At 44.2% G+C, this 23,814-nt stretch overlaps 1 protein-coding gene across 4 annotated transcripts in view; it reads right to left on the reverse strand.

Annotated features, from left to right (window-relative positions):
* Nucleotides 1-23,814, reverse strand: part of SHROOM3 (shroom family member 3) — a 318,758-nt gene that overhangs the window by 30,191 nt on the left and 264,753 nt on the right. For all 4 annotated transcript variants that reach the window (XM_069236827.1, XM_069236829.1, XM_069236828.1 and 1 more), the window contains one exon: nt 22,246-22,396. In XM_069236827.1, coding sequence (XP_069092928.1) covers nt 22,246-22,396 — 151 coding nt within the window. The remainder of the gene's footprint in view (nt 1-22,245; nt 22,397-23,814) is intronic.

The raw sequence follows: 23,814 nt of genomic DNA on the forward strand, positions 1-23,814 counted from the left end.
ACTGAACTCTATACTACTGTACTCTGCACTGCAGCATTCTATGACAGTGCACTCTACGCCACTCTGTTATACATCACTACACTCTATGTCACTGCACTCTGCAGCAGTACACTCTACGCCACTGCACTCCATGCCACTGCATTATATTCTACTCGGTACCACTCTACACCATTCTACTCTAAGCCACTCTACTCCACACCACTCTACACTACACCACTGCACTCTGTGCCACTGCATTCTACACCACCTCACTCTACTATGCAACACTCTCATTTACTCCACTGCATTCTAAGATTCTGCATTGGTCGATCTGACGTCGGTGCCCCTGCACACTACGCCACTACAATCTCCAACACTACGCAGTGCACTGTACAGCAGTCCACCCTATGCCACTCTACAGTACACCACTGTAAGCGACTCCACTCCATGCCACTCTAATGCATGGCACTCAGTGCCACTCCAATCTTCAACAGTCTACTCCACTCTTCGCCATTCCACTCTACAACACTCCATGCCACTTTCTTCTGTGCAACTAGCTTTTAGCCATGTTGAACAACAGCCACGCTGGTGGACAACATGGCTAAAACACATTGGCAAAGCCAACAGCTCTTGCATAGGCGAGACCTATTGGCTTTGCCAATGCTTGTTTTGATCTGTAAATGTAATAGTTTGGATTTGATTGGTACAGTTCCTGATTTTAACTGCTGGGCTTGAATCCTTGTTCTTTAAACATTAACATATATCTAAAAAATACTTCTCTGTGGTTAGTATTTTAAAAGGCTAGAGCATTCTGGCCATTGATTGAGCGTTTGCTGAAGACTTCCTTTGACAAAGTCTACTCTGGGTGTTGATCCTTTTCCTTGTATTCAGCAGTGCATGCTGACCCATGATCGTTTGGTTTATGCGCTTTAACTCTGTACTATTTAAATCCCTGCTATATATGCAGCATGTCTGGCCTAGGCCCGCCATCTAGTGGTAGACTCCTGAACGTTTTCTCATGTTTTTTCAATTCTGTGCGTGTCCGCAGGAGGCACTGCCAATAGCCAGATCATTAGAGGTCGACAGAAACCCCACGGCCCCACGGCCCTCCCTAATTCAGCTTAATTCCCATATTCAGTGCTTTAAATGGGCCGGGTCTGAGTACCGTCACTTTTCTATTTTGAGAGGGAGAGCACCTGCACTTCTCAAGAAAAACGTAATACTTTTCATTGGACAGTACCGGCACTTCTCAGAAGCAAGCACGTACTCTGATGCAGAGTACCTGCACTTCTATTTTTCCATTTCAAGCACTGCCCATATTTGTCTACCAGTGCTTTAAGTGCGAAATCAAGTGCACGGTATTTCCCAGTTTCCACTTTGGAAAGTGAACTGTGCTCATGGTGACAACCCAAAGCACTGGATAACAACAGTTAATAGTCAGTTATTGGCTGCATTATTTTTGGTCATTTTGTTTTCTTTCTCAGACATGGAGGCCACAACTTACAAACTTTGGTATAAGAGTTCTTGAAAGGTGACAGATTCGAGTAGCTCTTAGATTATGCTCACTGTCATCAAATCAGGATATGTCAGTGGCTTTAGAGACTGAAATGTGCGTTGATTTGCTTAGTAGTCGTTGAGGAGATGGAGGACTCAATTTTTTGTTTTGTCGTTTCGGTGACTTCTATATATTGGAAAATGCTATTGCAGAAAATTGTCCCTGAAAAGAATATAGGGGAAGTGGTGAAGATCCACAGTCCCAATAGAAGAGAGTGGACCTCATAAAGCACCACCATTTATGATTCAGTGGCATAGAGAACAAATGCTCGAACAATCCAGCAGAAACTGCTGCTCTTACGATCAGCTTAGGAGACCTCACGGGATTCAGCTTCACAGTTATGACTCTTCACAGTCGATTCAACATCCCTCAGCAATGAATGAAGATTGCCTAATCCATATGGCTTTGAGGGTATTCATAATGCTATCATAGCTTGATTTTATATAGCGCTTAATACTGCAGGTTTTGCCATTTCTGATTGCTGTAAATAACATGTTTTATTATTACCTAGTTTATACTACTCAACGTATTGTCCTCAGAAGAAAGAAAGGCTGAGATGGCCTTATCAGGCTTCAAACTCTTGATGTTCAGGTGACACCAGCCGGGGGCAGATATCTCATTAGCTGCCTTGTAGTGGTGTTGGGACCCTAACTCTCTTTTTTTCCTTCTCTCAGTGACAGGAGCTTAATCCACTCAGCTGTGTTGACCTAAAGAGACTTAGGGGGTCATTATGTCCCTGGCGGTCCTGCACTGCCACGCCAGCGGTGGCGGCCAGACCGCCAACTTTTGACAATGGTAGTGAACTGGCTGTTTTGCAGCCAGTTCATCACCTGTACCTAGATGCAAGGAATACCTAAGCATATTGGAGGTGGATGCCCACCCAGTGAAATGAATAACGCATGGAGTTCTAAAGGGTATGACCACCTAGTAAACCTGGGTACATGGAAGGTGATTCAAGCATGACCACCGTCATTGGAGGACTACTAAGTGTGTGGCTGGTAAATGAAGCAGGGCAGCCCGAAGTGTATGGCCACCCACCATGCCTCAATGAGTGAAGGGGAAGAAAGTATGGCTTCTGTAAGATTCTGATAAAAAAAACTAAAGGGACAGATTTAAGAGCCCCATGCAACACTTTAACGCGGCCTCGGCGTCATTTTATTACGCTAAGGTGTCTTTTCCCCTGCACCATATTTACAAAGTGGTGCAATGCATGCATTGCACCACTATGTAACACCTTGAACCACATTATGCCTGTGCCACGTATTATGTATGCAAGGGGGCGTTCCCCCATTAGAGGGGCTGAGAAAATGTTGCAAAGAAATCTCAAAGATTTCTTTGCACCATTTGTTTTGCCATTTTTAACACCTGCTCTGAGCAGGCATTAAAAGGGGGCACACCATTGGGTACAATTGGCTCCTATTTACTGTTCAAGGTTAGCACCAACATTTTTGCGTTAGCCCTGAACAGCACATCAATAGCATCAAAAAATTTGGCATTATTGTCCCCTACCCTGCGCCATGGGGCGCCATATTTTAAATACGGCGCACATATGGTGGCGGTAGAGGGGGCTAAGGGTGGCAAGAAAAGTGTTTATCCGTAAACATTCACTAGGATGTAAGATACAAAGGGATCATGTTGAATGTAGAGCTTAAAGTGAACCCATTGCTTGTGAGTGAAAGAAACCTATAAACAAATGCTTTAGTTTTCCGAATAAATAAGTGTGATTTTCATTATTAAGATGAGGGAGATGAGGGGGTGACCAGTATGGAGGACCACTGATATACATGTTGGAAGTTAGATCGGGTACACTGCCAAGATGATTAATTTATTGATGGGTTCAAGTGCCAGGTAATATCATGTTGGCTGCTTTAAGGCATGAATTAAGAGTTCACTCTGTCACAAAGGTGGCAGATAAACCGTCCTCCTTATTACAACTGCCACAGGATATAGTACACTTGTAAAAAGGTGGATAGGCAAACTGTAATGTTTGTGATAGAGTAACCCCTCTCCAAAACTCTAAACCAGGCCATTAGTCAGAAGCCGGATGTTTTTTTTCCCATGGAGTCTGTGCCTTATTCTTCCTAGTAGCAGAAATCTGCTGTCACCAAGGTGTTCAGTGGAAAGGGGTTCAGCATTGCAGTTTGGCACATTTAAATGGTTCAGAGCTGACATGAGCTATGCCCCTACTTTGTTCCTTTGGGGCTGTGCTATGATTTTAATGTACCATGGACACCATTTCATTTTGGGTGACTTTGACGCCATTGGAAATGTAGCTTTTTTAAGGTAAGGGTTTTAAAAGCTCCAAGTAGTGATTAAGCCCCTCATTACGAGTCTGGTAGTCCTGGGACCACTATAATCATGGTGGAGGTCGGACCACCGCCAAAGCAGCGGTCAGGCCTCCACATTGCAACCCTGGTGGGGTCCTCACGGTCCGACCGCTGGCACTATCAGGTTAACACTAGTCGACAGCCTGGCGGTGCCGGCGGACTTAATCCACCAGGGCAGTGCTGCCCTCTGGATTACGACTCTCCTTTCCACCGGCTTTTGCATGGCGGTTCCACCGCCATGCAAAGTCTGGTGGAGACGGTGTGCCAGGGGCCCCTGCACTGCCCATGCACTTGCCATTTGCAGTGCGTTGAAGGGCCCCCATGGACAGCCTTGTCGCGCTTTTTACTGCCTGAATTACAGGCAGTGAAAAGCGTGATCGGTGCTGTTGCACCTGATGCACCGCAACATTGCCGCCGGCTTGATTATGAGCCGGCGTCTATGTTGTGGCCTGTTTCCCTGCTGCACTGGCCCAGCAGAAAACTCATAATAGGGCCAGCGGGCAGAAAACCGGAGTGGCAAAATGAGGCCCTAAGGGTGTGGATGATGAAAGCACTTGTATTGGTTGGGAGAGTATTTACTAACCAAGCCTTTAGAATAATTTGTGTGGTTTTATGTTTAGCTGGGGTAGGTTAGTCTATTGTCTTTTGGGGATAGCACTTTTTTAAGGTCTGTCCATTTATTGCAGTTAGAAACGTTGTATGTAGCATCAATTAAATTCCATACTCCAGGCACATCTGGCGTGTTGTTTGATGTGGGACGTATGCTGGACAGCTTAACTAATATTTGTACATGCTGACTAGATCTTGGTGCACCTACATTAGCACAAATTCTGTTGTTCTACTGATATGACAGTGACTGTATTCTTTGTCGTAGAGTGAAGGCTTGCTCCATATAAGATAGCATTTAGGTCAGAGGTAGTAATGCTGTATTATGCAATATTGGTATGTTTAGGTTAGTTAACTGCTGGCCATTTATATGTTATTTTATTGGTTTGTTTAATCAATCAAATGTTTAATTTCTAAAAAACATAAGTGTATGTGCCCAAAGATTTTCTTAGGAGCCTGCCACTGGCACTACCGAATACCAGGGTTGCCAAACATAAAGGCAGACCAGGCTATCTAAATTTCACCTCATGACTCTTTCTTCCACCACCCTACACCTCTTGTCTCCTTCTCCTACTCTTACGGGTTCTTTTTCCTCCCTGCCATCTACGCTTTCATCTAGTTTCACTATCCTTCTCTTGTGCCTGGTCTTCTCTCTGTTGCTTTGAGTCCGATGTTGAAAACAATGCTAGACCCCAAAAATGAACGACCGTACTACCACCTGCACAAATTAAGAATTGTCATTGGTGCTCAGCTACAATCAGCAGTGTTGGCTCAATTGACTGTGGTTGTAGGCCATTGATGGAATGCTGCTTGAGGAGGTACGTATGTGTAAACATTATAACTGATGATTATGTGCATGTGGGGAATGCCTTCTGGGAGTCCTGGACACTTTAAAAATAGGATTTGCAGTGGGCTAAAGTTTCCAGAGTTATCAACATGAGCTTTAAATGGGGGTACACTTATGTTTCAATTATATTTAACTGGAACACATACTAGGACCGGATGTCCCTCAAAATCACACAATTAGTTGTAAAGAATTAAAACACATTGCAGCAAAAGAGCATCACTAGGGTCCTGCTTGCTTAAGTTTCTACAAATTAAAATAGGGATTTTCCATCTTAGTGGGCAGCATATGGGAGATGTGGAAGGAAATGCTGACTCGTGTTAATGAAACATGAAATGCAATGTTTGTGAAGTAATACATTGATGCTTGAAGTAGTCAATAGGGATCTCCTTACTCAAGTCACTCAGAATGGAAAGGTAGCCTTGTGGCATGAGGGAGAGTTAAAAGTTTGCCCACCTTCTACGCAGTGCGCAAGCCTCTGTAGCTCAATGATCAGAACAGCACGATAAAGTGAACCACTGAGCTCCATGTTGACATGCTTTTACTGGTCAATAAAACAGGCAAGATAAATTTGATGTTCGTTTCTGTGTCCCCTGTGCTACTCTGCCCAACCACCTTTACTGCATGTGGTCCACCTAACAGACACCAGCACAAATGTGTAATAATTAGCTCTGTAGAAACTATCCTGATAACTAAGAAATATCTTTTATCAATAGCAGCGTTTAAAGCCTTCATTAAGAACTAATGAAAAAATAATGTTGGGTTGCTGTAATTCATTCACCACTAGATGGCAGTATCAGCCTATAATAGCATAAATTCCATATTTGTTTCTGAAAGATATCTTAGGCCCATTTTCTGAGTCATATTTTTGAAACCACGCAAAGCCACTTTGTGTGGCTTTGAGTGGCTCTAAATATGGAGTTAAGCAGCGCAGCGCAAATCACTGTGTTGCCTTACTGTGTCCCTGGAAAGTGTTGGATGGGTGTTGCGGCGGGTTTATCCCATGAAACGCCCAGGGAACTTGACGCAGTCACAGATTTAGAAGAACGTGTAATCCTGAGAATGCATCAAAACCCTATAAATTCACAGGGGAGGTGTAACGAGGAGAAATGTCTCTTTTTCTCCTCATTCCTTCCTCTTTCTATGTGTGCTGCAGATAGCAGCACACATAGAAAGAGGAATATGCCTCCCAGGATGGTTTTTGCACATGAGGATGTCCCTTCCTGCACATAAACAGTCCTGCTTACAGCGCATGCACCCTGACGCAAGGGTGTCTGCATTGGTGCTAGGCTGCCAAAAGGGCATCAACGCAGGGGGAAAAGTCAGGAATGCACCATATGGCTTAAATACAGCGCATTCCTGCCCTTTCCCTACGTTGTAGTGCAGCAACAAGGTAACTTGCTGTGGTGCACAGTGCCACAATCGCATAAAAAAGCCCTTACTCTTTGGGAAACACAGAGATGGGCCACATGAATAAATGCAGTTTATATCCCACTAAAGAAAATGCCATTGGAGAAATTCCGGGCCAAATCACTGTCTTAAAGAGGTATTGAAGGATGTAGGGCCATATTTATGGCCTAATTTGCATCGCTCTTGCACCGTGCAACGTGGTGCGAATGCGATGCAAACCTTAAGTGACATTTCTGAAGCCACGCAAGGCCTCCTGGCGTGGCCCTGCGCTGCTTCATAAATTTTGAGTAATGTAACGCAGCATAGGCCTTCCCATGGGTATTGCATGGGTTTTCCTATGCAGCATCCATGGATTCTGAAGCATTTCCAGATTTACAAGAACTTGTAAACCTGGGAATGCTCGAAACAGATATGCCTCAAGAGGTGTAACAACGAGAAATATCTTTATTTCTACTTGTTTTTTTACTCTTCTATTCTCTTGCATTCTGCAGCACACATAAAAAGAGGAAAAAGTCTCTCGGGATTTTTTTGGTGCACTAAGGTGCCCCTTCCTGCTCAACAACAATACTACATGCAACGCAGGCACCTTTGCATCATTGTGCAAAGGTGCCTATGTTGACTATAAGCAGCTCATTGTGCACCAGCGCAGGTAAAAGGACAGGAACACGACATTGGATAGCTACGGCGTAGGGCAGCACAGCAAGATTACTTGCTGCGCTGCCCTGCACCACAAGCCCATAAACTGGGCCTTAGACTGTTCCACTGTACGCATGAGGCGATGCACTTGTTTTCTTCTAATAAAATATAGCATAAGTGTTGTGAGGGATACGCAAATATTTCTTTCATGCTTCCTTTGCCTTTTTTTAAATAAAATAATGTATTTTTCTCAGTTTAAGGCAGGCGACTGGATTGTCATGGTTACACAGGCACTGTTATTTGCCCAGGAGCTCGTTAGTTTCCCAAATGAGGCTTACACACAGACACAAGGAATGGATCCTGAGCAGGAGATTCGAGGAACTTAGGCCCAGATTTAAGAAGGCCTTGCACCATTCTAACGCCACATTAGCGTAAAAAGGGGGCTTCAATTGGTTTCAGTGGGCCTCTGGGTGCTTTGCAGGATTAGCGTCTAAACTGTTGACGCTAATCCTGCAAAGCGCTGGACTAGCGTAAAAAATTATGACGCAACTACCCCTAACTACCATCATGGTGCGCCGTATTTTAAATACAGTGCACACATGGTGGCGTTAGGGGGGGCGCTAGAAAAGTGGCACTAGATGCAGCACCACTTTTCATAAAACTGCCCCTTATTTATTAAGGGTGCTTGATGAGGATGGCTTGTAATTGACTGGGTTGTGCACAGCTCGCAGGGTTCGGCAGTGCTTAATTTGTAAATAAAAAGGTGCCGGTGACCAAAGCCCTCCTCTTAAACACGCGGCTGCTGCAATTAAATGTGTGAACGTGGAATACATAGGCGGCGTAGTCCTGAAACCATCTCAGGCCTCTTCAATCCATTTACAGCCACTGCGAGCCCCTTCAGCTCACTCTTATATCTTTCTAATTTCTCCCTTTGTGACGCTTTTTCGTTTTTTCCTTCCTCTGTCTTTCCCAAATGTGTCTTTTGCTCGCAGCAAATGCTTGAGGCAGAAGAATAAGCGCTGGCCCTAAAAAAATACCTATGTAGTTCAGTAGGCAAGGGCTTGCACTGACTAAAGAGCGTTTATTGTACTCCTTCCAAACCGAGGGCATGGCTGGGCAAAATAAACCACCTTGGTGTATTAGAACCCATACTGTATTTTTTGCCCAGTGAGTTTAATTGCCTGTTCACAAAATAACCACAGCAAGGTTGAGGGGTTCCAGACTAGTAACCTTCTTTCAGGCACCTAACTTCATCCACACATTGTAGGAACACTCACCATGCGCACTACGAAGTATGAAAAGCTGACTATGGGTGTAAGTATGAAAATCAGATATCCGTCACAAAGGAAATGAAAAGAGGCTGATAGAACTTTCCTTCTGGCAATTAGGACCCACTCTACATATTAAGTAAGGAACGATGGAGTAGGAAAATGTCACTTACCCAGTGAACATCTGTTCGTGGCATTAGTCGCTGCAGATTCACATGTTGTGCATAGTCCGCCGTCTGGTGTTGGGTCGGAGTGTTACAAGTTGTTTTTCTTCGAAGAAGTCTTTTCGAGTCCCGAGACCGAGGGACTCCTCCTCCTTTGTTCCATTGCGTATGGGCGTTGACTCCATGTTAGATTGTTTTCCCCGCAGAGGGTGAGGTAGGAGTTGTGTATGTTAGTAATAGTGCCCATGCAATGGAATGAATAAGTATGTACCAACTAAGGTTTAAGTAATATATTTACAAGTGTACAAATGTTGAAGATAACTTCCAAACGGCTACAGGCTCCCGGGGAGGTGGGTGGGCACATGTGAATCTGCAGCGACTAATGCCACGAACAGATGTACACTGGGTAAGTGACATTTTCCGTTCGGTGGCATGTGTAGCTGCAGATACACATGTTGTGCATAGACTAGTAAGCAGTTATCTCCCCAAAAGCGGTGGCTCAGCCTGTAGGAGTGGAAGTAGTCTGAAATAAAGTTCTTAGTACGGCTTGACCTACTGTGGCTTGTTGTGCGGATAGCACGTCTACACAGTAGTGCTTAGTAAATGTGTGAGGCGTAGACCATGTGGCTGCCTTACATATCTCGTTCATTGGAATGTTTCCTAGGAAGGCCATGGTAGCGCCTTTCTTTCTGGTTGAATGTGCCCTTGGTGTAATAGGCAGTTCTCTCTTTGCTTTAAGGTAGCAGGTTTGGATGCACTTAACTATCCATCTGGCTATACCCTGTTTTGATATTGGGTTTCCTGTATGAGGTTTTTGAAATGCAATAAACAGTTGTTTTGTTTTCCTAATTTCTTTTGTTCTGTCAATGTAGTACATTAGTGCTCTTCTGATGTCTAATGTATGTAGTGCCCTTTCAGCTACTGAGTCTGGCTGTGGGAAGAACACTGGTAGTTCTACCGTTTGATTTAAGTGGAACGGTGAAATAACTTTTGGTAAAATTTTGGATTGGTTCTTAGGACTACCTTATTTTTGTGTATTTGAATAAAAGGTTCTTGTATAGTAAACGCCTGAATTTCACTTACTCTTCTTAGAGATGTGATGGCAATGAGAAATGCAACCTTCCACGTTAAGAATTGCATTTCGCAAGAGTGCATGGGTTCAAAAGGTGGGCCCATGAGTCTTGTTAAGACGATGTTGAGGTTCCATGAAGGAACAGGTGGTGTTCTTGGTGGTATAATTCTTTTCAGGCCTTCCATAAATACTTTAATGACAGGTATCCTAAATAGTGAAGTTGAATGGGTAATTTGCAGGTATGCAGATTTTGCTGCGAGGTGTATCTTTATGGAAGAGAAGGCTAGATTTGATTTTTGTAAATGTAGCAAGTATCCCACTACATCCTTTGGAGATGCATGTAATGGTTTAACTTGATTATTATGGCAGTAGCAAACAAATCTTTTCCATTTGCTTGCATAGCAGTGTCTAGTGGATGGTCTTCTAGCTTGTTTTATGACTTCCATACATTCTTGGCTGAGGTTTAAATGTCCGAATTCTAGGATCTCAGGAGCCAGATTGCTAGATTCAGCGATGCTGGGTTTGGATGCCTGATCTGTTGTTTGTGTTGTGTTAACAGATCTGGTCTGTTGGGCAACCTGACATGGGGTACTACTGACAGGTCTAGTAGTGTTGTGTACCAAGGTTGTCTTGCCCATGTTGGTGCTATTAGTATGAGTTTGAGTTTGTTTTGACTCAGTTTGTTTACTAGATATGGAAGGAGAGGGAGAGGGGGAAAAGCGTACGCAAATATCCCTGACCAGTTCATCCATAGAGCATTGCCTTGAGACTGCCTGTGTGGGTACCTGGATGCGAAGTTTTGGCATTTTGCGTTCTCCTTTGTTGCAAATAGGTCTATTTGAGGTGTCCCCCAAATTTTGAAGTAAGTGTTTAGAATTTGGGGGTGAATCTCCCATTCGTGGACCTGTTGGTGATCTCGAGAGAGATTGTCTGCTAGTTGATTTTGGATCCCTGGAATAAATTGTGCTATTAGGCGAATGTGGTTGTGAATTGCCCATTGCCATATCTTTTGTGCCAGGAGGCACAGCTGTGTCGAGTGTGTTCCCCCCTGTTTGTTTAGATAATACATTGTTGTCATGTTGTCTGTTTTGACAAGAATGTATTTGTGGGTTATGATGGGTTGAAATGCTTTCAACGCTAGGAATACTGCTAACAATTCGAGGTGATTTATATGCAGCTTTGTTTGATGTACGTCCCATTGTCCTTGGATGCTGTGTTGATTGAGGTGTGCTCCCCACCCTGTCATGGAAGCATCTGTTGTTATCACGTATTGTGGCACTGGGTCTTGGAAAGGCCGCCCTTTGTTTAAATTTATTCTGTTCCACCATAGAAGCGAGATGTATGTTTGGCGGTCTATCAACACCAGATCTAGAAGGTGACCCTGTGCATGTGACCACTGTGATGCTAGGCACTGTTGTAAGGGCCTCATGTGCAGTCTTGCGTTTGGGACAATGGCTATGCATGAGGACATCATGCCTAGGAGTTTTAATACCGTCTTTGCCTGTATCTTTTGTGTTGGATACATGGCTTGTATAACCTTGTGAAAATTTTGAACCCTTTGTGGACTTGGAGTGGCTATTCCCTTTGTTGTGTTGATTGTCGCTCCTAAGTATTGCTGTGTTTTGCACGGCAGAATGTGAGATTTTGTATAGTTGATGGAGAAACCGAATTTGTAGAGGGTTTGTATGACATAATCTGTGTGGTGTGAACACTTTGTGAGGGAGTTGGTCTTGATTAGCCAATCGTCTAGGTACGGGAATACGTGTATATTGCTGCCTTCTGATGTGTGCAGCTACTACTGCTAGGCATTTTGTAAATACTCTTGGTGCGGTTGTGATACCGAACGGCAACACTTTGAATTGGTAATGTATTCCCTTGAATACGAACCTTAGGTATTTCCTGTGCGAGGGATGTATCGGTATATGGAAATATGCGTCCTCTAGATCTAAGGTTGTCATGTAGTCTTGTTGCTTTAGCAGTGGTAACACGTCTTGTAGCGTGACCATGTGAAAGTGTTCTGATTTGATGTAGGTGTTTAGTGTTCTGAGATCTAGGATTGGTCTCAGTGTTTTGTCCTTTTTTGGTATTAGAAAGTACAGTGAGTAAACTCCTGTGTTTATTTGTGTACATGGTACCAATTCTATTGCATCCTTTAGCAGTAATGCTTGAACTTCTAGTTCTAGAAGGTCTAAATGCTGTTTTGACATATTCTGTGTTTTTGGTGGGACATTTGGAGGGAGTTGGAGAAATTCTATGCAATAACCATGTCGGATAATTGCTAAGACCCAAGTGTCTGTTGTTATCTCCTCCCAAGATTTGTAAAACTGACTTAGTCTTCCCCCCACTGGTGTTGTGTGAAGGGGTTGAGTGACTTATGAGTCACTGTTTGGTTGCAGGGGTTTTTGTACTTTGAAATTTTCCCCTGTTTCTAGGGAATTGTCCTCCTCTATACTGGCCCCGAAAGCCTCCCCTTTGGTACTGTCCCTGGTAGGTAGACGGTGTAGATTGTGAGGTGCTGGCTTGTGTGGCTTGACCCCGAAACCCCCCTCTGAAGGTTGTTTTGCGGAAGGTGCCGAAAGTGCCTCTGCCCTGCGGGGAATAGAGTGCGCCCATGGCCTTGGCTGTGTCCGTGTCCTTTTTCAATTTCTCAATTGCCGTGTCCACTTCGGGTCCAAACAATTGTTGTTCATTGAACGGCATATTGAGCACCGCTTGCTGTATTTCCGGTTTAAAGCCAGATGTGCGCAACCATGTGTGCCTTCTTATGGTTACTGCGGTATTTATTGTTCTTGCCGCTGTGTCCGCTGCGTCCATAGAGGAGTGTATTTGGTTATTGGAGATGTTTTGTCCCTCCTCAACCACTTGTTTTGCCCGTTTTTGAAATTCTTTGGGTAGATGCTCGATGAGATGCTGCATCTCGTCCCAATGGGCTCTATCATATCGCGCTAGGAGCGCCTGAGAGTTCGCGATGCGCCACTGGTTTGCAGCTTGTACTGCGACCCTTTTCCCAGCTGTGTCGAACTTGCGGCTCTCTTTATCTGGAGGTGGTGCATCGCCTGATGAGTGCGAGTTGGCTCTCTTGCGAGCTGCCCCTACCACGACTGGATCTGGTGGCAGTTGTGAGGTGATAAAAGCAGGGTCCGTGGGCGGTGCTTTATATTTTTTCTCCACCCTTGGAGTAATCCCTCTACTTTTGACAGGTTCTTTGAAGATCTGCTTTGCGTGCCTTAGCATTCCTGGAAGCATAGGTAGGCTTTGGTAGGAGCTATGGGTGGAGGAGAGGGTGTTGAAAAGGAAGTCATCCTCGACAGGTTCTGCGTGTAACGACACGTTATGGAATTCTGCTGCCCTAGCTACCACCTGTGCATACGCTGTGCTGTCCTCAGGTGGTGAGGGCTTGGTAGGGTACGACTCAGGACTATTGTCTGATACTGGGGCGTCGTATAGGTCCCAAGCGTCCTGGTCGTCTTGGCTCATGGTGGTATGAGCCGGTGAATGTGACGGAGTCTGTGCCGGTGATGTGTGAGTTACAGGTGGAGGAGAGGGTGGCGGAGTTACCTTCTTCACCATTTTTTGTGGTGTTTGTTCTTGTGTTTGGAACTCGAGTCTCCTTTTTCTCCTGATTGGGGGAAGAGTGCTGATCTTCCCTGTCCCACTTTGTATGAAGATCCGCTTTTGTGTGTGGTCTACATCAGTGGTCTGTAACTCTTCTTCAAATCTGTGTTTGTGCATTTGAGAGGACAGTGATTGTTCCTCTGTATATGAGCTGGCAGTTGGTTCGGTTGCTGGTCGTTTTGGCACCGAAACTTTGTCTCTGCTTGTTTTCGGCTCCGAGGAGAATTTTTTCTTTTTCGGCGTCGAGCTTTCTCGGCGTCGATCTTCCTCGGTGCCGCTGTCTCTGCGTCGAGCAGCTTCGGTTCCGCTGTCTCGGCGTCGAACTTTTTCAGCAGCACTTTCTCAGTCCCGAGATTGCTGCGTGCCTGTGTCTCGACCCGAGTCGGACGTTCTCGGCACCAGTTCGGCCTTTTTCGGTGCCGATGGACGGTCACCTACTTTATGGGTTGAGCCATGGCCTGTTGGCAGTGGCGTCCCCTGGGCCTTGTCTGTTTTCTTGTGTGGTGCTTGCTTCGACGTCTTACTCACGGTTTCTTCGACGTCGAATTCCTCCGAGTCCGATTCATGAATGGAGAAGGCTTCCTCTTCTTCTCCTTGTCCCTCGAACTCTCGGTGTCCTGTCGGCGTGGACGCCATCTGCAATCTTCTGGCTCGCCGGTCACGGAGCGTTTTTCGGGACCGAAACGCACGACAGGCCTCACACGTTTCTTCCTTGTGCTCGGGCGACAGGCACAAGTTACAGACCAAATGTTGGTCTGTATATGGATATTTATTGTGGCATTTAGGACAGAATCGGAACGGGGTCCGTTCCATCAGTGTCGAAGTTACACGCGGTCGGGCCGACCAGGCCCCGACGGGGGATCGAAATTACCCCGAAGGGCTACCGGAGCTCTTCACGATTCGGTGTCGATTCTATTCTTACCCGATACCGAGCGAAACAATACCGACATAGTTTTCCGAAGTTAAGACTATCTTTCCGTCCCGAAACCCGGAGCGAAAAGGAACACGTCCGAACCCGATGGCGGAAAAAAAACAATCTAACATGGAGTCGACGCCCATGCGCAATGGAACAAAGGAGGAGGAGTCCCTCGGTCTCGGGACTCGAAAAGACTTCTTCGAAGAAAAACAACTTGTAACACTCCGACCCAACACCAGACGGCGGACTATGCACAACATGTGTATCTGCAGCTACACATGCCACCGAACATAGTTTTTCTCAAACTCTCATTTGTCATTTAACCCTGCCTTCCAAAATCTCTTCCCTACAAAAACAGCACGCCAGCTACTGCTTCACTTCTGTCGACCCACCAAAACCAATTTAATGCAAACTGAGGTCACATTAACCTCGAATGTTTTAATACAAGGTTCCTTGGTTTGTCCTAAATACGTACACACACACAACAAATGCTGTAAATTAAAAGAGCTTGCTTCTTGTTTGGCCTCTCACAAAAAGAATATAGTACTTTATTTTACATTTACATGTTTCAGCAAGCAAGCACCTGAATATCTAAAATTAATCACGCCTCACTACGAAGCAAAAGAACCCTACATTAAGAGGCATATATACAAGAGGCTTGTGTCGCCCGTGCGTCACTTTTTTTTATGCTCCAGCGCCTCAAGTCTCTCACCCATATCTATGAGGCCATGCACAGCCACTTTGCATGGCTTCTCATGGTCTCACAGATATAGAGTGAGACAAAAGAAGCGCAAGTCACTTCATTGCCTTAGTCTGTGTTGGGGGGGGGGGTTCCCATGGGCGTTGCGGTGGGGTTAAACGACTTAAACCTGGATCAGCACCAAAACCTTACCCCTCCCCAGGAGTGGCGTAATAAAGAGAAATATTTTTATTTCTCCTCATTTTTTCCTATTTTCACATGGAAAGTGGAAAAGGCCCCTCTGGATTGTTTCTGGTGCCCCTTCCTGCACAAAAACAATCCTACATGCAAGAGGCACCCTTACACCGAGGTGCAAGGGTGACTGTATTGGAGTTAGGCACCGAATTGTGCGCCGGGCACTGAGTGAAAGGACAGGAATGCACTGTATTTCTAAATACAATGTATTCCTGCCCTTTTGCATAAGCATAGGGCAGTGCAGCAGGAAGACCTACGGTACTGCCCTATGCCAATTGCCCATAAATACGGTCCGAAGGGTCTTCAGTGTTTCATATTTGTTAAATCTAAGAAAAATGCGAACAGCTAACCAGGATCTAAAGAAGTGAAAAAATTGGAATATCCTCTTGTGTGAAGTTGTGGCCAACCATTGATACTTTAGCGCAGGACTTAGCAACCGAATTATTCAGAATGACCTACTAGGCTTCAACTCAACCTTTTTAGCCTAGATAGCCTCATATCAATTCTGAGGCTTTCTCTTCTTCACCTTGCTCTACTCCTGGGTACCATCTTGTCTTAAGCAATTATTTATTTGGCCCGATTCCGAGATAGGAGGAACGAAATCCCCACAAGGAATTCTGCTCCCCCTGATTCTGAATTGCTAGGCTTTTCATCTTATCTGGCTTGTAATTTCGGTGGAAAAATCAAGTGAGGCTTTGGCTTCAGCAATGGCCCAGCCTCATTCCCTGTTTATTTCTGACAGGGGAGCATTCTCCAGAGTAGCAGAGAATGCTCCCACAAGATGAAAGTTGCCTTCCCCTTCCCTCCCCTACTCCCTCGTCCCACCCAAAGATTTGCTCAGAGCAGATGCTAAATGTATGTTTTAAAACCCACAGCATTTGGGATTCTGTGTGGTTTCACATTTGGGAAAATCGTTCCCACTCAGTATTTTTCCACCCCATGGCCCTTGTAGTTGGATGGTACTGGGGTGGATTAATGTGCATTAATGGTTAATGGCAAGTTGGCTTTACCAGCATTCGAACCACTCATTTATAAGCTGTATTTGCAGATAGCAAAGGCAATACTTAACTCACTGAAGCACCTCTACAGTTTATGAGGAGTCAGATCAATCCTAGTCTCAGAGATACTGGTGGGTTCATGCAGGGCCAGCTTTGGTGGCGCCCTATGCAACAGTCTTTTTTTGGCACCCCCACTCCATGACCACCTCCTCAGATCCCTCACTACCACCCGGCAAACGTGACACTCATCTCTCCATAACCCTCTTTCACATACAATCATTTTATTAAAGGCTGGCTTTACTAATCCACTCAGCTATCCACACAAAAAATCATTCTGTTTGTTGCAGCAGGCATATTAACCTTCTACGCTACTTTATGGCGAGTCAAAGTTGCCGCTAGACAAACCTCCGGTCTCTCTCTCTCTAGCAAGAACATTAATAACAAGAGGTATCTTGATATTTCAGTTGCTTCCTGAAAGTTGGACGCACAAGAAACTTTTCAGCAGGTGCTTTTAAATAGAAGTTTTGTAAGTTATTGCTAAACACAGTGCCCCCTGAGGTCAGCACCCGGTGCAGCCACACCACTCGCACCACCCTAAAGCCAAGCCTAGGCTCATGTTTACATTGGTTGTTCTATGGGAGTGTTTTCACCTCACTAAGATTATGGTTGGAATGTTTAAAATCTGTTTCATAATGTGAAGTGATTATTCATTTCACTCTTTCGATTTAGTCTCTGAAGCAAGCCAGTCTAACTCAGTGTCTCTGTTAACAGCAAGCGAGCTCATCACCATTACTTAGCGCCGGTGCTTCTCTGCACATTAACCACCTCCCCAGGAACAAAAAAAAGACCCTACAAAGAAAATTAGCAATAAGGAGCCGGATCAAAAAACATTTTTGATATACGCTATTTCATGTTCTTGGTGGAAGCTACGGTAGTGCTGGCACCAAACATCTTTATCACTTTGTTATTATTATTAGTTTTATTCAAGCATGCACAGTTAACTGAAACCGTCACATGCATAAAAGAGATAGTAAATAACGTCATTACAAGTTATTTTTACAACATTTCCTATTTAAAAAGTAGCAAAAACATTAGTATAGAAAATCTGATGTTGTGCAAATTGCAGATGATAGCTATACAATGTTTTGTACTTGGTTGTGCAAACTTTAAATCTGGTTTGATACTAGGTTACCAGTAGCAAGTCAGATGAATTACTTCACTCATTCAACGACAAAGCCGGATTGAGTTTGCAAGCAGTAGCTGAGAGATGCTACGAAGTGAAATGTTTTTCCTCAAACGCTAACACAATTAATAGTCTGAACTGTTGGTAATGGAATGAGGGTGACTTCCTTCAGAAAATGCCTGAATCTGATATTATCATATACTGGCAGCAATTTCACATCATCCTCCTACAAGAAACATTTTTGCGACACTCATTCCCCTTAATGGGTTTCTTAGAATACTACAAGGCTGATGATATGGTCAACCTAATGAAGTTAAATGAACCATGGACATCAAGTGTGAAAATTGATGAATGGTCTAAAATCAGAAAATGCCACTGATTGTAGTGAATACTTACATTAATCCTAATTGCAGAAAGAGCCAACTAATCATGAAGAAATTCTATCACCTAATATTGGAACTGAAATTTGAACATCATGATGCTCTCATATTCAATAATGAAACTGAGGGCCACATTATGAATTTGGCAGTCCCACAGTGGGAGCGCCAAACTCACAGGGAGAACGCCACCGCCAATAGTGGTGACGTTCCTCCTGAGCATATTAAAATGCTCCAACACTGTAAAACGCAATTCCTGCCAGTCAACCCGGCGAGAACAGTGCTACTCTGAGCATTCTGGCGGTGCTGGGCAGGTGGGCCCTCGGCACTCGCTTTCTGCATGCCTTTCCACCACCCCGCCATGGAAAGGCTGGGTGAAAGCTGAGTTATAATCAGTCAGGCAGCGCTGAGTTCAGCACCACCCTGCCTGAGTACAACTCAGGCCGCCGTCACCACATCAAGAACCATGTTCCTGGCAGGTTAAGTGGTCTTTAGGTGGGGCCTGCCTGCCAGTGTTGTAATGCGGCAGTCGGACCGCCTGGAGTGCAGCGGTCCGACCATCACCACGAGTGTGGTGGTATTCGGACCACCACACTTATAATGAGTGCCTTAGTCTTAACTATGATCATTGGGATTATGAGATTTTACAGATGCAACATTTCCCACCTAATTATGAATTTCCTTTATTTGCCACATAATCCATCACCTGCTGCATAATCTGCAGATTTTAACGAAACAAATGTATATGGGTCAAACTAAAGAAAAGTTACTAACAATGTGGCAGCACGTGTTGATGCACAGTGGAAGGCAATTTGCTAAAGTTGACTGGTGCCCTTTCTGTTGTTTATTGTATATTTGGATGTTAATCTGATATTAATGAAGTAAAACCATTGCCCAGAGAGGGTTAACTTGTGTAAAAATGGCAACAAAAGAGGTAGTAAATACTATCACAAAATGTGCTGCAAGAGTTCCTTTTTCTTCTGAATAATGTGAACCCTGCTACTTAATTTGGGGGCATAAGTACAAAAAATTGGAATTATGATTTCCTAACTGTGATTCTTATTGAATCTCAATTAAGAAATCACAATTCTCAATGTTCAAAATAGTGATTCCTAATGGGTTCCCAAATAGACCTACTGCATGAATATTAAAGAGGTAGGTTGCATTATGCAACCCATTTGAAATCACGGCCATTACAGGGATGGTGGCCTGGTATGGTCAGCAGATCACCCTGTCTGTGATTGATTAAATAAAGCAATTTTTTTTCCCTTTTTTTTTAATGCAGCTCTTTTGTTCTTAAAGAAAAATAGGATGTTTTAAAAAAAAAAAGAAAGTGAAACTTTTCAGTTTCATTATTTAAGAGTAGACAGAGGCCCGCGGGATCACTGCTTCTTAAAAATTTTAGTTTCAACATTGACAAAAAGTAAAGGCTCCCTTGGGGACCCCTTTGCGAATGGTAACCACCTCCCTTGAAGAGTTGGTAGAAAAAACAATTGGGGGGGGGGACTGCAATTCCCAAAAATTGGGACTGTAATTCAGTTGTGAAACATTGATACATACCACTGTGATTCTGTAATTGGAAGGGGCGCCCTTAACACGCCTCTTCCAAATACCGATGCGCGAACACAAATTGGGATTCGGTAATGTGTCCCCGAATTACAAATTGTGATCTGTACATATGTAAAAGTAGTTTTGCAGTCGGAAAATGAATTCTGACTATGAAAATGATTTATAATTATGGCCCTTGGTGTTCCCCTATTGCACAATACCAGTGGCAGAGCTTTAACTTAACTTGGCCCAGCGCTCATTTTATGTGATACGTCCTTGTTTTCTGTCAGAGCCTTAGAGTTTGCACCGTACAGAAGTCACTGCGGATGGGACAGGCCTGACACATTGCCAGCTTCTCTCTAAAATTACACTCAAAGCTGGAGCCAGGCTGTTCCTTTATCTAACTTATTATGAGAAGCCATTCCTAAGCGGCACCAGGACCAATTAATTTGGCCATCATAGTTTCTAGAAATTAAGCGAAATGGTATAATTTGATTGGTTATTTCCATCCTAGCTGTCCTTCCTGCACCACGTCATGGTTCAGGCGAGGTGATCGCAGTCACAAGACCGGCCCTGGATACCAACATTATCGCTGTACCACTGATAACAGGCCATACCGCCCCATCTGTGCAGCATGCTGTTATCGCTCCTTGGCAGTTAGGCAGCAATTTCCACTCAGCAGCCGAGGGCAGGACATTTAAAATGTATGCAGAAGGGGGACCCATAGACCTCTACTGCTGTGATTTCACTTTTTAGGCTCCAGTCGGTATATTAATGCCCCTGACATTATTCCATCCCTCTCTCCAGCCACATGCTTACAGTTCTCTGTAAATGGCTTCTTCCAAGACAACACTTGCCCATATGTCAAATTCCATATTTTATGCCTACTGTAAGCTTTCCTTTCTTGTCTTCATCCTCGTTCATGCCTTTTATGGCATGACATCACAGTCATATACCTCTGGAATCAAGGGAAGGAGCAGGGCAAAGACATAAAAATGCACCATCTGGGTATTTTGAGTTACTGTGTGATTCCTTAACCTTATAATTGCGGTCCATGGTTATCTTTATGTTTGGATACTTGTCATTTTGTTATAATTATTATATTTAGGGGTACTTCATATTATACTTTTTCATTTTGTTCGTTACTTAATATGCACATTAGAAAGTAACACACCAAACACAGGCAACAGGAAATAGACAGTCATTTAAAGCAAGCATTAGGCGCCAAGACATCTGTAATTGTTTAACTTCTTAACTGAATGTGAATGAGTGATGTGTGACTTCCTAGAGCTCAAGCAGCGATATCAACAAGGTGTCCCTGCCCTTAAAAGTGGTAACAAAGGGCCTGCTAATGAGTTAGGTGAACAGAGTACTCCACCATAAATCTGGCGGAGTACTCTTGTCTACCAAACTGACAGTCCGCCCAAGCTATTGAGAGTCGGGTGGACTGTTAGGATTCTGCCTATGGTGTCCCCGCTGGCTCTGCCTTCGGAAGCCCCACATCGACGGCCTGGCAGAGGTGTGGCCCTCGGTCTAGAACCAGGTGCACCAGACTGTCCGCTATATTTAGAGTGAACTGTGTGATGTAAGTTTTTTTCCTGTTTGGGATGCAAAAGAAAAATGACTCCCACACCTTGTGAGAAAACTCCAAGAGTGCCAGGGCCATTTATTTTTTTTATAAAACAAGACGTTTGGTGACCAGCCATCTAAAACATGGTAGCCATTCACCAAACTTTCAGTGTCTTCAGAAAATGGCGGGCTCTTTTGAAGCACAGAGTTCTTTGCAGGGCTGGAAGAGATCTCTTACAATCATGGGCAGTAGTCTAGTCGGAAGGCAGAGGAAATATCTCCACCACCCGGATGATGGGACTCCCTGCAAAGTATGAATGTCACACAGCTTTAAATCTCACACAGCTATCTTCATAAAGTAATATTAAAATCAAATGCAAGAAATCAACGGAAAGTTCTGGAAAGCTAAAATAAAATGTGTCCTTTAGTTAATAGGTATGCTCTACTGCCTGGACGGAACATACTCCTGATTTAAAGATGAAGTAAACCCAACGTTTTTAAAAAGTATTTACAGCCTTTGGCTCTCTAACGTGCAACACTTCTGCAATATTAGGGAGACGAACAAGGCTATGGTGCCAAGAACTTTAAAGTGTGGGATTCATCAGGGGTTCTGCTCTTGATAAAGCCACCTGACATGAGGTTGCATCATTTTTTGCAGAGCACGAGCTAACTGATTAAGGCACATATTTGATTCTAATTTTCTTTCTTCTATGTTTTTTCATTCTGCTGCTCTAGTCTGATGGCACTGAGTGTTTAAAGGAGGTCGTTATTGTGACTAGGCATGGAGCAAGTCAAAGAGTTTGATGCCTGAACTCCGACGCATCGCCAAAGACCAGAGCTCAACTTTGTGGTCATTCACACCACGACATGCACCAGAGCCCAGGGAAACAACTCCACATTGCGGAGTGGAAAGTAATTGTCAGAGGCTGCATGGCGGGTGGCAGTGAGGTATAATGAAACAAGGGTTTCTACAAAGTACACTACTTCCTATTGGTCCCAATGAGAACAACAAGTGGTGTGCACTGCAAAGGTTAACTTGTAAGGAATGACAAGATTACCTCCTTCATGTTAGGGGACAAACATTTATAAAACAAATAACTAAACGCTCAGGAATTAAAATCCACACTGGCTTTACCTCAAAGCCTGACTTCTTGAAATGTTTTATAAACCTAATTTTAAAAAACAAGCCTCTTTTTTTTCAGAGAAGTGTTCACTTTCTGACTTGACAAAAACTCGGCGCATACCTTCTTATGAGTGAGAATCAGCGGGTCATCTTTCTCCTTGACATCTGCCTGCAGACCTTTCATCGTCGGTGTCACTTCCACCTTCAAGACCGAGACGTCATGTAGAGCCTTAAAGCTGACCATGTGGCCTACTGTTTCTCCTTCTTCTTTCCTGTGCAGAAGTGAATTGAAATCCACCATGAGATTATTGATACTTTTTAAAACCAATCTCTTTGACTTTATCAGCAAACTAGTCCTAGACACTATGATGCAAATACCGCCTGCAGATACCAATGTACAGCGATACAGCAGTACATTTAGGAGTGTGATTAGCGCAGGCTTCTCCAACCAGTAGATCATGAGCTTCTGGTAGCGCTCTAGCTACCTTTAAGTAGCTCTCCTCTGCGCAGCCATTACTTGCTTGTGCTTCGTTGAATTAACATATGTATACATACATGACGAACATGTGTGTGCTTTCAGAACTCATAACATTATGTTTGGAGATAAATGGTTGCATGTTCACAATATATTTAAAGCTGATAATAAAAGAGATAAATCAAGCAGCGCTGGAGAGACTTATTACTAGTATTATTTCTTTGGTGCCAGGTGACTGCATCCATGGCTGTTATGCGCCACCCAAATAAAAGCATTCAAAATTGACAAAACCTTTTTACTGCAGGCAACAGTGTGTGATGCACTAAGGGGGCCACTGCTGGTAAGCTTCCATACCGTGGTCAGTCACAATCTTTTCTGATCTGTTCACGATTATACCACTATTAACATTGGTAGCGGGGGATGATTTTCATTGAATATAACTAGCTCGTAATACAAAAAAGGCTGCAAGTCCTGGATTAGAGGTAGGGGAACAAGATAGTGTAAAGTTCACAATCACACAATGAAATGAGGGTCCCCCAACTGTGGAATATTGATACCTGAAAAGAACTGACTTTGTCTTGCTTAACAGTTTTCCAAAAAGTATTTTCCAAATCACAGATAACAACGGTATTTCACTTTTGTCATCTTTGCTTGAAATTCTCTGCCTCTACTTACTGTGCTGTCAGTTTTCTGTGGAAATGGAAGAGAAACATTATAACTCACCTGCAACATTTTGATCCTAGGAAAGGTGAAACGCGTGAGATACATGAAAACTTGCGAAATGCAAAATGCCCTTCCGGGAAGAATACGGACAGCGCTTCACAAAAAGGGTTTGCGAGGCAGCTGCTTCATATGGAAGGGCATGCAAGTGAATTCCGGATTTGTATTACTCTGCGTGAAACAAAGAAAGAGAAAGAAGTCATGGCCAATCCAGCGAGGGAAGAGAATAGAGAGGGAACAGTTTGGGATTACCAGCACCATAGATAACACTTGTCAACGAGAAGTACACAAGGGTTACTGCGTTTGGAAAAGAAATATAGGGGGTCATTCTAATCCCAGAAGACCGTACCGCGGTCAAAAGACCGCAGCGGTCATTCTGAGTTTCCCGCTGGGCTGGCGGGCGACCGCCAGAAGGCCGCCCGCCCGCCCAGCGGGAAACCCCCTTCCACGAGGATGCCGGCTCCGAATGGAGCCGGCGGAGTGGAAAGGGTGCGA

The sequence above is a fragment of the Pleurodeles waltl genome, chromosome 1_2 (assembly GCF_031143425.1).
Source record: "Pleurodeles waltl isolate 20211129_DDA chromosome 1_2, aPleWal1.hap1.20221129, whole genome shotgun sequence".
NCBI classification, from domain to species: domain Eukaryota; kingdom Metazoa; phylum Chordata; class Amphibia; order Caudata; family Salamandridae; genus Pleurodeles; species Pleurodeles waltl.